The sequence below is a fragment of the Leptonychotes weddellii genome, chromosome 9, assembly GCF_054177405.1.
Source record: "Leptonychotes weddellii isolate Sample4059 chromosome 9, ASM5417740v2, whole genome shotgun sequence".
Lineage (NCBI taxonomy): Eukaryota > Metazoa > Chordata > Mammalia > Carnivora > Phocidae > Leptonychotes > Leptonychotes weddellii.
Window position 1 is genome coordinate 121,150,424 of NC_138377.1, and position 17,744 is coordinate 121,168,167.

The 17,744-nt window shown below is 39.6% G+C and overlaps 1 protein-coding gene across 1 annotated transcript in view; it reads left to right on the plus strand.

Moving 5' to 3' along the window:
• The window catches only part of LOC102736877 (Fanconi anemia group I protein), a 43,874-nt gene that overhangs the window by 15,562 nt on the left and 10,568 nt on the right, over positions 1-17,744 (plus strand). Inside the window, exons 7-14 of the mRNA XM_081831687.1 lie at positions 5,668-5,769; positions 6,901-7,068; positions 7,265-7,386; positions 7,890-8,051; positions 8,876-9,055; positions 13,918-14,084; positions 14,432-14,508; positions 15,449-15,565. Coding sequence (XP_081687813.1) covers positions 5,668-5,769; positions 6,901-7,068; positions 7,265-7,386; positions 7,890-8,051; positions 8,876-9,055; positions 13,918-14,084; positions 14,432-14,508; positions 15,449-15,565 — 1,095 coding nt within the window. The remainder of the gene's footprint in view (positions 1-5,667; positions 5,770-6,900; positions 7,069-7,264; positions 7,387-7,889; positions 8,052-8,875; positions 9,056-13,917; positions 14,085-14,431; positions 14,509-15,448; positions 15,566-17,744) is intronic.

The following is a 17,744-nucleotide window of genomic DNA, read 5'->3' on the forward strand; positions in this document are numbered from 1 at the left end:
CGGGACTCCAGGATCATGACCTGAGCCGAAGGCAGTCGCTCAACCAACTGAGCCACCCAGGCGCCACCTTAAAGAACCATTTGTATAAGGGCTATCAGCAGCTGTGTCTGTTTGTTTTACTTCTAGAAGAAAAGAGAGATCTGAAGCAAATGTAGCAAAATATGGGCATGTTAAATCTGGGTTACAGATCCATGGGTGTCTGTTGGTTATTTTCTGTACTTTTCAGTTTAAAAAAAGTTTTTTAAATTAAGAAATTTTTCATAGGATGATCACAAGGAGAAGAATTCAGCTGGAGAATATTTGGCATAAATAAGACCTTTTACCCTGAACATTTATTCATTAAACATTATTTGAATCTTTTTTTTAAATTGCTTTATTGAGAAATAATTTACATACTATACAATTCACCCATTTAAAGTATACAACTCATTGGTTTTTAGTATTCATAGAATTGTGCAACCATCAACACAATCAATTTTAGAACATTTCATCGCCTCAGGAAAAAGCCTCACACCCTTTAGCTACCACCCCGTAATTTTCTCATCCTTCTCCCACCCGCCTAACCCTAAGCAACCACTAATCTGCTTTCTGTGTTTATAGATTTGCTTATTGTGGACATTTCATATGAATGGAATCATACAATATGTGGTCTTTTGTGACTGATGTCTTTCATTTAATGTTTTCACGGTTTATTTATGTTGTTTCATCTATCAGTACTTCATTCCCTTTTATGGCTAAATAATATTATATGGTATTTGAATCTTTTTGTATATTGAGAGTTTGTTGGTTTATAAGCCTCACAGAGCTTCCCAGGTATAATCTGAAATCGGCCCTTATACTCAGAGGGCAGGGAGGGACCAGCAAAAGAGGCAGGCTGCTCCAGGTTGGTAGGTAGCAGCTTTAAGAAGCAAAAGGAACTTATATGTGAGGCTTGTCTTGGGCAGCAGCAAGACCATTGCATCCCTGTGCAGTCACCTGCCACATCCATAGAAGGTTAAATAGAGGCCTTAACTGGGCTTAGTCACATATACTGTGTAGATGTTCTCAGCATCATCACCATCTCAAGGCTATGTCCTTGGAGCAGCCTCTGGGAGCAGGAAGGCAAGGAGAACCCACATTCCAAGGACAGGGGAGGGGAGGGTAAGGACCTCTGATCCCCCAGGTCCAGCTCATGGGTAAACTGGTGGTCACATCTTCTTGGTAACTTCCCTAACAGAGTTCAGGATGCAATTATGTACTGATAATAACAACAATACCATACTGTATTATAGAGAGGGCCAAGTGTGTATGAGGCACTATAAGGTGGGTGATCTCATTTGATCCTACAAAACCCTGTGAAATAAAAATTATCTCCATTTTAGATTCTGAAAGGTTAAGTAATTTGGCCAAGATCACATAGGTAGGAAGTGGCAGAGCTGGGATTTGAACTCAGATCTTCCTGGCTCAAGAGCCCAAGCATGAAAATCCTCACGTAAAAAGCACTAGATTAAAAACAAGGAGAATCTTGGGGTACCTGGGTGGCTCAGATGGTTAAGCATCTGCCTTAGGCTCAGGTTGTGATCTCCAGGTCCTGGGATCAAGCCCCATGTCAGACTCCCTGCTCAGCGGGGAGTCTGCTTCTCCCTCTCCCTCTGCCTCTCCCTCTCCCTCTGCCTCTCCCCGTGCTTGGGCTCGTTCTCTCTCAAATGAATGAATGAATGAATAAGTAAGTAAAATAAATAAATAAATAAAAACAAGGAGAATCTATCTTTTCAGCAAATGATGTTAAATGATGTTGTGTAAACTGGATGTTCACATTCTGAAAATGAATTTGGATTCTTACCTTACACGGTATACAAAAATTAACCCAGTATGGATCAAAGACCAAAACATTAAGAGCTAAAATTATAAACCTCCTAAAATATAAGGGAAAGGCTTCATGACATTGGATTTGTTAATGACTTCTTGGACATTAACCAGAAGAACAGGTAACAAAAGAACACCAAAATTAAAAACTTTTGTGCAAAGAACACTATTTACAGAGTGAAAAGGCAATCCACAGAGTGGGAGAAAATACTTATAAATCATATATCCAATAAGGGATTAATATCTAGGATATACAAAGAATTCCTACAAATCAACAACAACAAAAACAACCCAATTAAAAAATGGGCAAAGGACTTGAATAGACATTCATCCAAAATATGTATATACACAAATAGCCAATAAACACATGAAAAGATGCTCAACATTACTAATCATTAGGAAAAAGCAAATCACAGCCACAGTGAGATACCACTTCATACCCATTAGGCTGTCTACCATCAAAGTGAAAAATGGGGGTGTGTATACAGAAATTGCAACCCTTGTGCATTAATGGTGGTAAGGTAAAATGGTACAGCTGCTGTGGAAAAAAGTATGGCAGTCCTTTAAAAAAAATTAAGCACAGTTACCATTTGATCCAGCATTTCCCCTTTGGGTATATACCCAAAAGAAGTGAAAGCAGGGATCTTGCATTTTTAATCCAATATGACACCCCTCCTTTAGATGGGAATGTCTAGTCAATTCACATTTAATGTAATTATTGTTATGGTTGGATTTAGGTCTGTTTTGCTATTTAATTGTTTTACTGACTTTTTACCTATATTTTAAATATTTTTAAATTTTTTTTAAAGATTTACTTTAGAGAGAGCACGCGCATGAGAAAGCAAGTTGGGGGAGGGGCAGGGGGAGAGCATCTTCAAGCAGACTTCCTGCTGAGCACGGAGCCCAACATGGGACTCCACCCCACAACACATGAGATCATGACCTGAGCCGAAACCAGGAGTCAGACGCTCAACGCACTGAGCTACCCAAGTGCCCCTTTTGTTGTATTTTAATTCATTTTTATTTATTTATTTTTTCCCCCTTTTGTTGTATTTTTAATTTTGCTCTGGAGATTACAGTGTGTGTCTTTAATTTATTACTATATATTTAGGTTAATACTGACATACTTCCAGTAAAATATAGGAACTTTGATCCATCCTCCTGCCTTTATGGTATTGTCATACATGTTACATCTATCTATGTTAAAATCCCAGCAAGATGGTGTTATATTTTGTTTTAAACGGTTATATGTATGTCTTCTATAGAAATTAAGAAAAAACAAAGTGTACAGACACAGTCTTTTATACATACCAACATTTTTGTCCATTGCCAAAGCTCTTCATGTGGATTCAGGTTTACCATCTTCAGTAACTTCTGTTCAGCCTGAGGAACTTTTGTTTAGTATTTCTGTTGTGCAGGTCTGCTAGCAGTGACTTCTCAGTTTTCATCTATATAGAGATACATCATTTTGCCTTCATTTTTGAAGCACAGTTTCACTGGAAGTAGAATTCGTAGTTGACAGTTTCTTCTTTAGGTACTTTGAGTATATCATTCCAGTGTCTTCTGGTTTCCATTGTTTCTCAAGGAGCTGATTCCTGAGTGAACCAATTATTGTGTCTTTGGTTTCTGTATTTTCTATGTCATTTTTCTCTTACTCCTTTGAAGATTTTTCTCCTTGTCTTAGGATTTTAAGAGTTTGACTTATGTTTACATGTGATTTTTGTGTGTGTGTTTCTATTTGAGTTCATTAAGCTTCATGGGATCTATAAGTTGATGCTTTTCACCAAATTGAAGAAACGTACACTCATTATCGCATCAAATATTTTTTCTGCCCCCTCTCCTTTCATTCTGGGACTTCAGTTGTATATATATATTGGAATGCCTGATTTTGTTCCACACATCTTTGAGATTTGATTCATTTTTCTTCAATACTTTTTACCCTTCATATTTGATATTTTCTCATAATCTATCTTCAAGTTTACTTATTCTTTCTACTGCCATCTCAGATCTGTTGTTTTACTCTTGAATGTGTCTTAAATATTAGCAAATGCGTTTTTGTATCTATTGAAATGACCATGTGATTTTTCTCCTTTAATGTGTTACTGTGGTGAATTGTATTATTTGATCTTCTAAACCGGCGTTGCCCTCCCAAGATAAACTCAAATTAATTACGATATATTACCTTTTTTGTACATTATTGGATTCAGCTTACTAATATTTCATTTAGAATTTTTACATATATGTTTATAAGAGAATGGCCTGTAATTTTTATTTCTCATACTGAACTTCTTGGTTTAATATGAGCTTAATGATTATTAACATGAGTTAAAATGATTGGGAAATGTTCCCTCTTTTTCCAGTTCATATAAAATTTGAAATTAGTTATTTCTCTTCTTCCTTCTCTTCCCTTGCTTGGAAGGTATGTACTATGTTTCTTTAATCCAAACTTTAAATTTTTGGCTTTTGATTCTTCAGACCACACAAGTGGTGTGAATTCTAGCCCAAACTACATTTGGAGATTAGCTTATGGTTAGAAATTCCCAGGGGAGGCTTTTTGCCTTTTCCATACAGAAGATTTATTTTTTGTTTTGTTTTGTTTTTCCATAAGAGATATCTCCTTTTGAGAATTCCAGCTTTGTGTGAGGTTCTCCGATTCAGCCTTCACCCCATGAGGGCCCTAGGGTTTGTCTTCAGGTCCATGAGCCCTACAACTATAGTTCTAGGCCTCCAGAATTGGCAGGTGCTGGCAGAAGAAACAGCAGTTTCAGAGTTCATTTGCTCATGTAGTTGCTAGATTCAGGCTTTATGACATTTTCTAATATAATGAGATGTCTGAGGACTTCTCTTACTTTCCCATCATCTTAGCTATCTATTTAAAATTTTTAATACATTTTTTAAATTGTTCTCTACCGGGAGGGTTTCTCTAGACCCCTTGTCTACCACTTTGCTAAAAATGGAAGTTCTTTTCTCTCCCTTTCCCCCCACTTTTGTATGCCATTGCTCTGTTACAGTTCTGCTGAAGAAGCTGCATTTGAAGTTAAGATTTGAGATGTGTAGAAATTATTGGAAGGTACTATACTATTTATTAAAAGCTTTCCATTGGGCCTCAAGCCTGATCCTATATAAAACTTATAACCTGTTAACTATAGTGTACCCTTCAAACTGTAATAATCAGCTCATCAACATTCACACACTTAACAAGCATAAAAAATTGATGAAAGCATAGAGCAGTGCTTCCCAACTCAGGTTAGTATGTAGACCAGTAAACTTGTGCAGACTCCAAAGGTAAAAAAGAGAAAAATAATAGCTAATGTTTCTTGAGCTCTAAGTAGTGGGGTTTTTTTTAGCACTTTACATGTATTAGCATGTTCAGTCCTTATACAGCCTTATTTGTTTAGAGTAATAATAATCTCATCAGAGATGAGGAACCAAGGCATGGATGCCTTTACCAAAATTATTAATAGGTGGTCGTACTGGGACTTAGACTCAGCCATCCTGACTCTGGAGCCTATACTTAACTATCAAGCTATACTAAAAATGCTGATTCCTTATGCAAATTTAGGAATTGGTGTGAGAGAGTATGATGTGTTTTGGGGAGTTAGTAGAAATGGAGTAAGAAAGAATATCTCAACATGATGCCTGAAGCAAGGGTAAAGGATGTGCACGAGCCCAAGCAACACAAATTTTGCCACGTTGTTCTTTGGACACTTGGGAAATACGTCTTAGAAGATATCAGACATTAAAGGTGCCATTAGTTTGACCAATTAAAGAAGTGAAAAGCATTCATGAGCTGTGGTATCTTTTTTTCGTTATCATATATAGTTAAAACAGTTCTATGAACCAGAACCTGATGTGCTGCCGCCTCTGAAATTAGAAGCCTGTATTTTGACCCAAGGAGATCAGATCTCTCTACAAGAACCACTGGTGAGTCTTTTATTCCTTCTATAACCATTATTTTTACTGTTAAGTAAAAACATCAACCCTGTTGATAGAGTCAGCACTCTTCTGGTACTCGCAATGAAACTTTACTCTTAAATCTTCCCTCCTTTTCTTTTCTGATCCATCATCACATTGAATCTGTTGGTAAGATATCTCCATGTCAGCACTTTACTAAATCAAGGCATCCATCACTCCCCCCAGGGAGCATTTTGTCTCCCATTTATGGCTCTTTGACTATATAATATGCTAAAATAGGCTTTGGAATGGGGAAGAGAGGTCACCCAGTAGCAGATGAACCTGCTAAGGGAACCTGCCTTACTAGTCTGAGGGGAGTATGTGATTTATGCTAAGCTAGAATTGGCATTCTTGAACCTTCAGGGGAACTAGGACAGGTGGTTTTTCTATTCTTGTGCTCTAGCCTCAGGAAGAGAGGATAAAAACTGAAATTTCACCATCCCAAGTAACTTAGAGCTCATGACAGGGGAGGGAAGTGGTCTTTTAAGTTGTCAGATCCTGCCTTCATAAATGGGCCTTCTTGTGCCATGAGACGGAGATGCTCTGTTGGTCTCCCATAGATACCCTCAACATAAGCCTCTCTTTATTTTTTTTTTTAAGATTTTATTTCTTTCTTTTTGCCAGAGAGCAAGCATACGAGGCAGCATGAGCTGAGGGAGAGGCAGACTCCCTGCTGAGCAGGGAGCCCAATGTAGGCCTCGATCCCAGGACCCTGGATCATGACCTGAGCCCAAGGCAGACGCTTAACCGACTGAGCCACCCAGGCGCCCCAGCCCCTATCTTTAAAACAGCCTCTGGGACTCGAATCAGAATTTAACTTCACAACCTCCGTGGTGTGGCCACAAGGCAGAAGTAGCACATTCTGATGTTGCATTCTGAGGTGTCTGGTACTTACAAAGCCAGTTTTTGGGAAAGGTCAGGAAAGAATGCCTTTGTTGGTTCAATTAATTTTTTCCAGTTTTGCTAATTCAGGTTGACTTAATTCGTGATGCTAATGAATAACTTATTTTAGCCTTGTAGGTAAGAATTATTTGTTGATTATCAACAGCCTCATAGATTGTCCCTTAAACACTCAAAACTGTTTACTATTGTTTTCTACAGGATCATCTGCTGTGTTGTGTCCAGCACTGTTTGGTCTGGTATAAGAGTAGAGTGATGCCCCTACAGCAGGAAGAAGAGGAGGAAGAAGAGTTCTACAAAGACTTAGAGGATATGTTGGAGTCTATTACTAGTAGAATGATTAAGAGTGAACTAGAGGACTTTGAATTGGTAATTGCTAAGTCTCAGCTGTATTGAATGATGTAGGTTTTTAATAGCTTATTAATTTTTTAAAGATTTCATTTTTAATCTCTACACCCAGTGTGGGGCTCAGACTCACAACCCTGAGATCAAGAGTCACTCGCTCCACTGATTGAGCCAGCCAGGCACCCCAATAGCTCATTAATTTTTATCTTGTGTCTTTTAGGATAAATCGGCAGATTTTTCTCAGAGCAGTGGTGTTGGCATCAAAAATAATATCTGTGCTTCTCTTGTGATGGGAATTTGTGAGGTTCTAATAGAATATAATTTCTCCATAAGTAATTTTAGGTAAGGTATTGCTATGACTCTTTGCAATTTGATGAATACTTCCATTTTGTGTTTTTTTGTTTTTTGTTTCTTAACTCTAACAGTGCACTAGGCACTGGACAGACCACAGGCCGTGACGCTGTCTCTTAGGTGGACATCTAGCCTAAGACCAGACTGTGCTCTTTCTACCAGAGAACACCAAACATATATCACAGGGGTAGCAGGCTTTCATTTATAACAAATTCCCAAACACTGAACTCAAGAAGTTCTGATTTCAATAGAGAAATTTTGTTTGGTTGGTAGTATTGGGCTTCCATGCTCTGCATTGACTGGTATAAATAAGAGAGAAAAAAAATAACATAGATGGATTAGAGTCATCTGGAAGTTAATGCAAATTCATTCATTTATAATGTGTTTAAAATAGAACACCTAAAGAAACATTGTGATGTCCTTATTATTGGGTGTGAAAGTTAAACCACAATATTCTGATGCTTGTCCTTAGTGGTCTCTTTCCTTTTATGCAGTAAGAACAAGTTTGAGGAGGTTCTGAACTTATTTATGTGTTACAAGAAACTCTCTGACATCCTTAATGAAAAAGCTGGTAAAGGCAAAACTAAAATGGCCAACAAAATGGATAGTTTTTGGTCCATGAAATTTGTGTCTGATCTTCTCACTGCTCTTTTCAGGTAAGTTTATAACAGAGCACTTAAAGACATCTGTGCAGTAAAGATAGTAACAGGTTCACTAGTATTATCTAGTTTGGATTCACAATTCTTTTTTTTTTTTTAAAGATTTTATTTATTTATTTGAGAGAGAGAATGAGACAGAGAGAGCATGAGAGGGGGGAAGGTCAGAGGGAGAAGCAGGCTCCCTGCTGAGCAGGGAGCCCGATGCGGGACTCGATCCCGGGACTCCAGGATCATGACCTGAGCCGAAGGCAGTCGCTTAACCATCTGAGCCACCCAGGCGCCCTGGATTCACAATTCTTAATATATATATATAATAAGAAGTAAGTCAGGAGGTTTGTAAGTTTCTTGACATGAAAGCTGGATAATCCTAGGTAGGCACTTTAAAGAACTACCTTGAATTATTAATAGAGAAAACTCAGAAACAGTGGACTACTGAAGAAAAGAATGGATTGCAATAAGGTATTGTAGGAAAATCTACCTAAGTAGCTTGAACACTGTTATAATAGAAAAAAGGGGAAGAAAGAAAAACCTGAATTGAAAACGTAGGAATAACAGCAATAAAAAAACATAGGAAACTAAGACTGACATTTAAATCTTATCAAAGTAAAGGGATTGGGGAGGGGAGGAAAGGAGATCACACTGAGAATGAGGGCTGTAAAAGGGAGCTGAGGCAGTGATAGCGGCTGCCTGGTGGCTGTCGTTAAGAGCTTACTAGATCCTGTTCTTCTAAACAGTCCCCAGAAAACCTAATTCCAGATCCCAGGAGCAGTAGTGGACTCTCTTCTCTTTCTCTCTCTCTCTTTCTCCCTCTGTCTCTCTAGGGACAGTACCCAAAATCACGAAGAGAGCCTTTCTGTTCTGAGGTCCAGCAATGAGTTCATGCGCCACGCGGTGAGTGTAGCTCTGCAGAAGGTACAGCAGCTCAAGGAAACAGGGCATGTGAGTGGTCCTGATGGCCAAAACCCAGAGAAGGTCTTTCAGAATCTCTGTGATATAACTCGGTAAGTCACTCTCACCCTCAGAAACCTGTTCCACTTGCTGTGGAATCTCCAAGAGGGGAAGCTGGGCGTGGGGAGGGAGGCAGTTTGAAGTTGGGCATGCCTTAAGAGTAAAAGTGCACTCACTAATACTGAGTCTTTTTTTCTAGTTCTGCTTTGATGTGGAATGTTAGGTAGATAGAAAATGTTATTCTATTACCAGGAATAAAGAGCAATATTACATAATGACTAATTCATCAGCAGGTAGACATAACAACTTTCACTGTATATGCACCTAACAACAAAGCACCAAAATACTTGAAGTAAAAATTGATAGAACTGAAGGAGAAATAAACAATTTATCCCCTCTCAGAAATCACTAGAGAACTGGTAGGTAGAATATCAGGAAGGACATAGAAGACTTGAGCCACACTTGTCATCCAGCTTAACGGGTATTTATACAATATTTAACAGTAGTTTCAGAATGCACATTTTTTTAATGTGCACATGGTGTATTCATCAAAATGGACCATATTTTGGACCATAAAACAAACTAAACACATTTTTAAAATAGAAATCAGTATGTTCTCTGAGCACAACGGAATTAAACAAGAAAGCAGTAACAAAAATATTTTTAATTTTTAATATTTATTTCTTTCTTTAAATAAAGATTTTATTTATTTATTTGATGGAGAGAGACACAGCGAGAAAGGGAACACAAACGGGGGGAGTGGGAGAGGGAGAAGCAGGCTTCCTGCCGAGCAGGGAGCCCGATGCGGGACTCGATCCCAGGACCCTGAGATCATGACCTGAGCCGAAGGCAGAGGCTTAACGACTGAGCCACCCAGGCGCCCCTAATATTTTTTTTTAAAAACAACTGGATTATCCTTGTATGTTTGGAAATTAAATGCATTTCTAAATAACTCATAGTCTAAGAGGAAGTCAGAAATCAGAGAATACTTTGAACAGAATGAAAATGAACACACTACATTTCCAAAATTTGTATGATTCAGCTAAAGCAGTGCTTAGGTAGAAATTTGTAACTGTCAGTGGTTTATATTAGAAGAAAAATATCAAATCTCTAAGCTTACACATTAAGAAAAGAAAAAAAGATTAAAATGAAAGTAAATAGAAGGAAGTAATAAAGACAAAATAGAATCATTGAAAAAAGAAACAACAGAGAAAAATGAATGAAACCAGAAGCTGATTCTTTGAGATCAGTAAATGCAATAAATTGTAACCAGACTGATGAGGACAAGAGAGAGGACACAAATTGCAAATATCAGATATGAGGCAGAGGAGATAATCACTACTAGACTGCAAAAATTGATAATAATAGAATGCTAACAACTTTATGCCAATAAATTAGATTAAATGGACAAATTTTTTGAAACTCAGGAAGAAATAGGTAAGCTGAATAATCCTGTGCCTACTTAAAGAAATTGAGAGGCACCTGGCTGGCTAGTCAGTGGAGCATGTGACTCTTGATCTTGGGGTTTGTAAGTTCAAGCCCCACATTGGGTGTAGAGATTGCTTAAAATCAAAATATTTTAGGACGCCTGGGTGGCTCAGTCGGTTAAGCATCTGCCTTCGACTCAGGTCGTAATTCCAGGGTCCTGGTATCGAGTCCCACATTGGGCTCCTTGCTCAGCGGGGAGCCTGCTTCTCCCTCTGCCACTCCGCATGCTTGTGTATGCGTGTGCTCGCTCTCTCTCTCCCCCACCTCCTCCCCATCGAATAAAATCTTTACCAAAAAAATTAAAATCTTAAAAAATTGAATTTGTGGTTCAAAATTTTCCCTCAAAGAAAACTCCATACCTATATGTCTCATTGGTGAATTTTGCCAAACATTTAAGGAAGGAATAATACAGGGCACCTGGGTGGCTCAGTCGGTTAAGCATCTGACTCTTGATTTCGGCTCAGGTCATGGTCTCAGGGTCATGGGATCAAGCCCTGCATCAGGCTCTGTGCTAGACGTGTAGCCTGCTTAAAATTCTCCCTCTCCCGCCCACTAAAAGAAAGAGAGAGAGAGAGAAAGAATACCAATTTATGCAGCTCTTCCAGAAAATAGAATAGGAGGAAACATGTCCTGACTCATTTTATGACGCCAGTATTACTGTAATGCCAAACCCAAAGACATGATAAGAAAACTACTGACCAATTTCCTTTATGAATATAGATGTAAAAAACATTAGCAAATAAGCCCAACAGTTTGTAAGAAGGATGATATAATTAAGTGGAATATTTTCTCAGGAATGCAAAGTTGGCTCAAAATTTATAAATCAGTCATAATTCATCATATCAACAGACTAAAGGAAAACACCCTATCATCTCAGTCGGTGCAGAAAATTCGACATAAATTCGTGATCAAATCTCTCAGGACACTAGGAATAAAAGAGAACTTTATCAGTCCAATAAAGGGAATATGTCAGCCCCATACTTAATGATTCAGTGGACTGAATGCTTTTCCCCCTGTGCTCTCACCATTGCTATTCAACATTATACTGGAGACATAGCCAGTGCAGTAAGACAGGAAAAAGAAATAAAAGGCATCCAGATTGGGAAGGAAGAAATAATAGTGTCTTCAGGGATATTATAATTGTCTACATAAAAAATTCCAAAGACATTTTTTAAAAGCTACTAGATATATTAAACAAGCAATTTAGCAAGGCTGCAGGAAACAAGGGCAGTATTTTTTAAATTGTATTTTTATTGACATGCTAGCAGTGAACATTTGGAAATTGAAGTTTGAAAACAGAACCACTTGGGGCACCTAGGTGGCTCAGTCATTAAACGTCTGCCTTCGGCTCAGGTCATGATCCCGGGGTCCTGGGATCGAGCCCCACATCAGGCTCCCTGCTCCGCGGGAAGCCTGCTTCTCCCTCTCCCACTCCCCCTGCTGTGTTCCCCCTCTCGCTGTGTGTCTGTCAAATAAATAAAATCTTAAAAAAAAATCACAAAATGTGAACTTCTTGGCGATAAATCTAACATGTAAGATTTATGTGATGAAAACTCTAATAAAACATTTGAGCAAAGAAGACCCAAGTAAATGTGAAGATACGCAGTGTCCACAGATTCGAAGGTTCAGTATCGTCAAGGTGTTAATTCTTCGCAGATTGACCCATAGATTCAACACAATCCTATCAAGCTTTATGTTAGTAATTGACAAGATGATTCTAGAATTTATGTGAAAATGTAAGACCTAGAATAACTAAAACAGGTTTGAAATAAAAGAACCAAGATAGAGGACTCACTACCTGGTATCAGGTCATATCAAGTTACTTTATTTAAGATAGTTTGGTATTGGCAGAATCGTTGGAGCAGAATAGATCAGAAATAGATCCCACAAATATGGTCATTTGATTTTTGACAAAGGTGTTGAGGTAATTTAATGGAGAAAGAAAATTCTTTCAACAAATGGTTTTAGAACAGTTGGACATCCATTGTTTTAAAAAATGAACCTTTATTCATTCCACATGTCTTAAAAAATTAACTTGAAATGGGTCAAAGACGTAAAACCAAAACTTGTAAAACATCTAGTGGAAAACAGAAAAATCTTTGTGATCTTGTTTTTGGTGAAGATTTCTTAGAACACCAGAAGCACAAGCTATATTTAAGAAAAAAGAAATTTAACTCTTTGAAAAACACTCTTAAGGAGATTAAAAGACAAGTCACAGCTGAGGAGGAAATATTTGCAAAGCACATGCCTGATGAGGGACTGGTAACCAGAGTATATAAAGAACTCTCAAGTTTAATTAAGTTTAAAACAGCAAATAACCAAATTTAAAAATGGGCAAAATATATGAACAGATACTTGACCAAAGAAGATCTATAGATGGCAAATAAGGACACAAAAGGATGGTCAACATAATAAGTTCATAAACTTTAAAAAATAATAAAAAGATTGACAATACCAAAATGTCATGGTTGTGGAGGAATTTGAAATCTTTTTTTTTTTTTTTTTTTTAAGATTTTATTTATTTATTCATCAGAGGCAGAGGGAGAAGCAGGCTCCCTGCGGAGCAGAGAGCCCGATGTGGGACTTGATCCCAGGACTCTGGGATCATGACCTGAGCTGAAGGCAGACGCTTAACCGACTGAGCCACCCAGGTGTCCCAAGGAATTTGAGCTCTTATACACTGTTGATGGAAATGTAAAAAGGAACAACCCTTTGAGAAAACATTTTGGTATTCAAAAGTTAAACACACACCTACCATATGATCTACACATTTCACTCTTAGGTATTTACCCAAAAGAAATGAAAGCATATATCCATATGAAGGTTTGTGATTTGCACCTTTATCTATAATAGAATTTGGAAACAACCCAAACATCCGTATCCAGTTGAATGGAGAAACTGGTACATCTATACAATGGAATGCTACTTAGCAATAAAATGGGATAAACTACCCATACATGCAGCAACATAGGTGAATCTCAGAAGCATATGCTAAATTAACAGAGCCAGACTCAGAAGGGCTACATACTGAATGCTAGCATTTTTATATGCTATTTTGTAAATAGTAAAACCATAGGGACAGGGATCAGATCAGTGATTGTTTGGAAAATCGGGGGGAGAAAATCCAGAACAGCGTAAGGGAACTTTTGGGATGACAAATATCTTGATTGTGGAGATGATTATACAACTATATGTTTGTCCAGATTCATTGAAATGTACATGTACGGGGTATGAATTTTACAGCATATAAAATTGAACCTCCGTGAACCCGACATTAATAAAATCACTTTTCTGGGGCACCCGGCTGGCTCAGTCAGTAGAGCCTGTGACTCTGGATCTCGGGGTCATGAGTTCCAGCCCCACGTTGGTTGTAGAGATTACTTAAAAATAAAATCTTTTCATAAATAATGACTTTTCTTCTTTTCAGGGTCTTACTTTGGAGATACACTTCCATTCCTACTTCAGTGGAAGATTTAGGAAAGAAAGAAAAAGGAAAGAGCATCTCATTGCTGTGCTTGGAGGGTTTGCAGAAGATATTCAGTGCTGTGCAACAGTTCTATCAGCCCAAGATTCACCACTTTCTCAGGGCTCTGGGTGAGCATTTCAGCTTTGATAAATTGGCTTGTCTGGGTTTCTCTTTCTTAACCAAACCTCTTGATTCTATTTACTCATCTACCAGAGGACACCTGAGAGCAGTCCTGTTGTTGCTAAGGAGTGACATCTAGTGGATTCAGAATTGGCATTTACTGGCTTTTACACGTGACCACAAATAGTGACTGGAAATTGAAAGATAGTGCTAAGAAACTGCAGAATGTTAGGAATACATTTAAATCTGCCCCCAGTCTTTTTTTGGCTTTCTAAAAATTTAGCTTAATATTAAAAGGCCAAAAAAGCATAGTGAGTCAGTCCATTTCAAAGATCACATTCTTTTCCTTTCCTAGATGTCCCAGATAATGAGGGAGAAGAGGTGGAAGGCAGTGTCAGTCACAGAGCAGCGTTCCAGATCCGGCAGTTTCAGGTAGGAAGCCTTGGCACGCTGCCCTGCTTGCCTGAGGGCCCCTAGAGGGACTGTCAGCTCGGCCAGCTGGTGGGAGCGGGGAGACGGCGAGCAAGTGGGACAGGATTTCTGGGTCATCGTCCAAGCAACAGGACGTAGCTCTACCGGGTGGAAGGTAATGCATTTAAAAGGATTCTAGGGAGGATGGGTGTTGAGCCACCCCAACCTGCAGCACTGTTGCTTCTAAGAATCACGGTTTGAGTTGATACGAAGAGATAGCCAGGAGCGCATTAAGTTATGGAGTGTGTGTCTTTGGTTCATGTGTGTGGTATAGTTTGGCTTTGTCGGATTGCAATAAAGACTGGACAGTGAAGCCTGTTAGTTTCTAACCAGTTGTTGTCACACTGTCAGGACCTTCTGTCACAGAGGATTTCTTTAACAAATAAATTTAGAGTTCCTACTATGTGCCAGGGACTGTTCTAGGTGTTGGGGATCTAGCAGGAAACAAAGAAACAAAATCCCTACCCTTGGGGAGCTTACATTGAGTGGGGAAAGAGACTGACAGACAAAAGAGAGCGTATTTCAGGTGGTGAGAGAGGAACGGGGCAAGGGAAACAGGGAAAGTGTGTGGGCAGTGCTGGGGCTGGGGCCCCATCTACGCCTGAGGTCAGTGGAGGGGCCTTAGGAGGTGATAAGCCACCCAAAGTTGGGTGCACTGTTCACTCCTAATGTACATTTGGCAGGGGAGGAGTCCGTAGTTTTCAAGGAACACTCAGATTTGTGGCCGGGAACAGGGTAGGAAACTGCTTGTTTAATCCAGGTTTATTTTCACATTTTGTCCTCTGGAATTTTGATAGCTTTGAATCCTTTCTGTCCCCACCTTAGGAATCTCTGGCTAGATTCTCTTCTCCGTGACAGGAACGTATCTGCTAACGTTTCCGTGTGTACCTTCCTTTCCCAGAGGTCCTTGTTGAACTTACTTAGCAGCCAAGAGGAAGACTTTAACAGCAAAGAAGCCCTCCTGCTAGTCACCGTTCTCTCCAACTTGTCCAGGCTGCTGGAGCCGTCCTCCCCTCAGGTAGAAGCACCACTTCCTCAGGCCCACGGGGCAGCCCTCAGCAGGCCAGGAGTATTGCATCTTCAAAGTTCAGTTGACTCTTGAGTAACACAGGCTTGAACTGTGTGGGTCCCCTTATACATGGATTATTTGTGATCAGTACAGTACTGTAAATATATTTTCTCCTTAGGATTTTCTCAGTAACCTTTTCTTTTCTCTAGCCTACCTTATTGTAAGAATACAGTATGTAATACAGCATACAGAATAAGCGCTAATCGACTGTTGATATGATTGGTAAGGCTTCTGGTCAGCAGTAGGCTATTAGTAGTCACGGTTCTGAGGAGTCAGAAGTTCTACATGGAGTTTTGACTGTGCAGGGGTCAGCGCCCCTAACTAGTTTTCAAGGATGAACTGTATATACCTGAATGTCCTCTTTAAATCTTATCTTTAAGTAATAGAAGGTCTGGAATATGTACCTTCCTCACATGGTGCTTCTACCATGACATAATTACATGCAGCCATGGAGGGCAAGAACATACTGCTTTTTGTTTGGCCACTGCCCTGACCCTTGTCAGCAGAAAGCACTGTAGAAAAAAGTCTTGTTTATCTTTGGTGCCTTCAACGTTCTTGGTTTGTGTTTTTACTCACTCTTGGTGTTTGCTCTTTTCTAAGATGAAAGTATATTAATTATCAGTAAGGTAGCTGACATTGAGCAGTTGACTTCCTCAGCAAGGTTAGCTGGTACAAAGTTTGGGAGAAATTCAACAAAAGGTTATTAAGTCAGAAAGCGAGACTACAGTCCCAAAGCAGAAAGAACTCTGTGAGATGGGTTGTGTGTATAAGCATGTAGGTATGCACACGTCCGGAGAAATGTGTACCACATGAGCATGCACACACACGGAAGAGAAGGGCCACATTTTGTGGGTCTGTTCCGCTCAGGAGTGATTTCCCTATAGGATGACCAAGAGTGTCCTTGATGCCTAGGGGGTGTGCTACCGCATCTGCTTCCTGATCTGTGAGCAAGACCGGCTCCTCGTGTGAGCCCTTGCCTCAGGAAGAGCTAGTCCTTAGGAGACTATAGCCCAGGAGCAAGGTGGTGTCAGAGTGCTGAAAAGTGAGCCTGAGCTTCCGGTTCTTGTTCTTGGGAGCCCAGAGAAAGTCCCTCTTGCTAGCCACTCGCATCATCCTAGTGCCAAGCCGCTCCTCCCCGCTTCACTTTCTGCTTCATTGTTTCCTGCCACTGCAGCGAACAGAGCATTGGGAAGGAAACAGCCACAGGGAAGTGGGGCTGGGGGAGGTTTGAGGAAGAATAGATGGATTTGGAAAGGCTCATATATACAGGAAAATATTTTCATTCAAAATTCATTATCCACCCATCCCTGTAACTTCAGGTAATCGCTTTCAGTTTTTTTTTTTTTTAATTTAATTTTGGATGGATAATAAAGTCCTGTGATTTGAAAACCAGAAATGATAAGATTTGCAGTGAATGGTCTCCCTCCTGTCCCTGTCCTCCTCCACCTGTTCAGTTCTTTTCCCCCAAATAATAACCTTTTTTAGTTTCTGATGGATCCTTCAAGAGTTCCTTTATTCCTGCAGAAGCAAATAGGAATATAGATTCTTATTCCCAACCCTGTCCGTGTTCACACAAAAGCTTGTTTGCATCCTGCTTATTACATTTAACACCGTATTCTGGAGACCTTTTTATATCCATTCACAGAGACCTTTCAGAATTAGCCTCTGAATTTATTTTTTACCCCAACAGATCAAAATTTGAGTTTTTACTGGTCATTTTGCACTTAAGCACACTGCATTTCAGTGCCTTTGAGGCTGAAAACCTGTTCCAAAGAACTGCTGAAGCGGCGAGCTTGAGCGTGTATCTGGCAGCGCAGGACCCTGCCGTCCCAAGACCTAAAGCCACCTCTCCTTACCTGAGGAAACTCCATCTGGTTGTTTGCCTCTTTTTTGTTTTTTTTTCCCTACTCCCTTCTAACCTCCTCTGGCCTTTTGACTCCTAGAAGCTGATTTTGCTGCCTCTACGGCCCAGATCTTACTCTCCTCTCCTGCATCTCTCCATTAGATTAACCTTCTTAAAGATGTCTCCGATGCGGAGAGTGTGTGGCATGGGAAGGGAAAAGGTGCATCAGCCCTAGACCGTGGTGGGACTGGGGAGAGGAAGCTCAGGGGGGCAAGAGCCCAGACG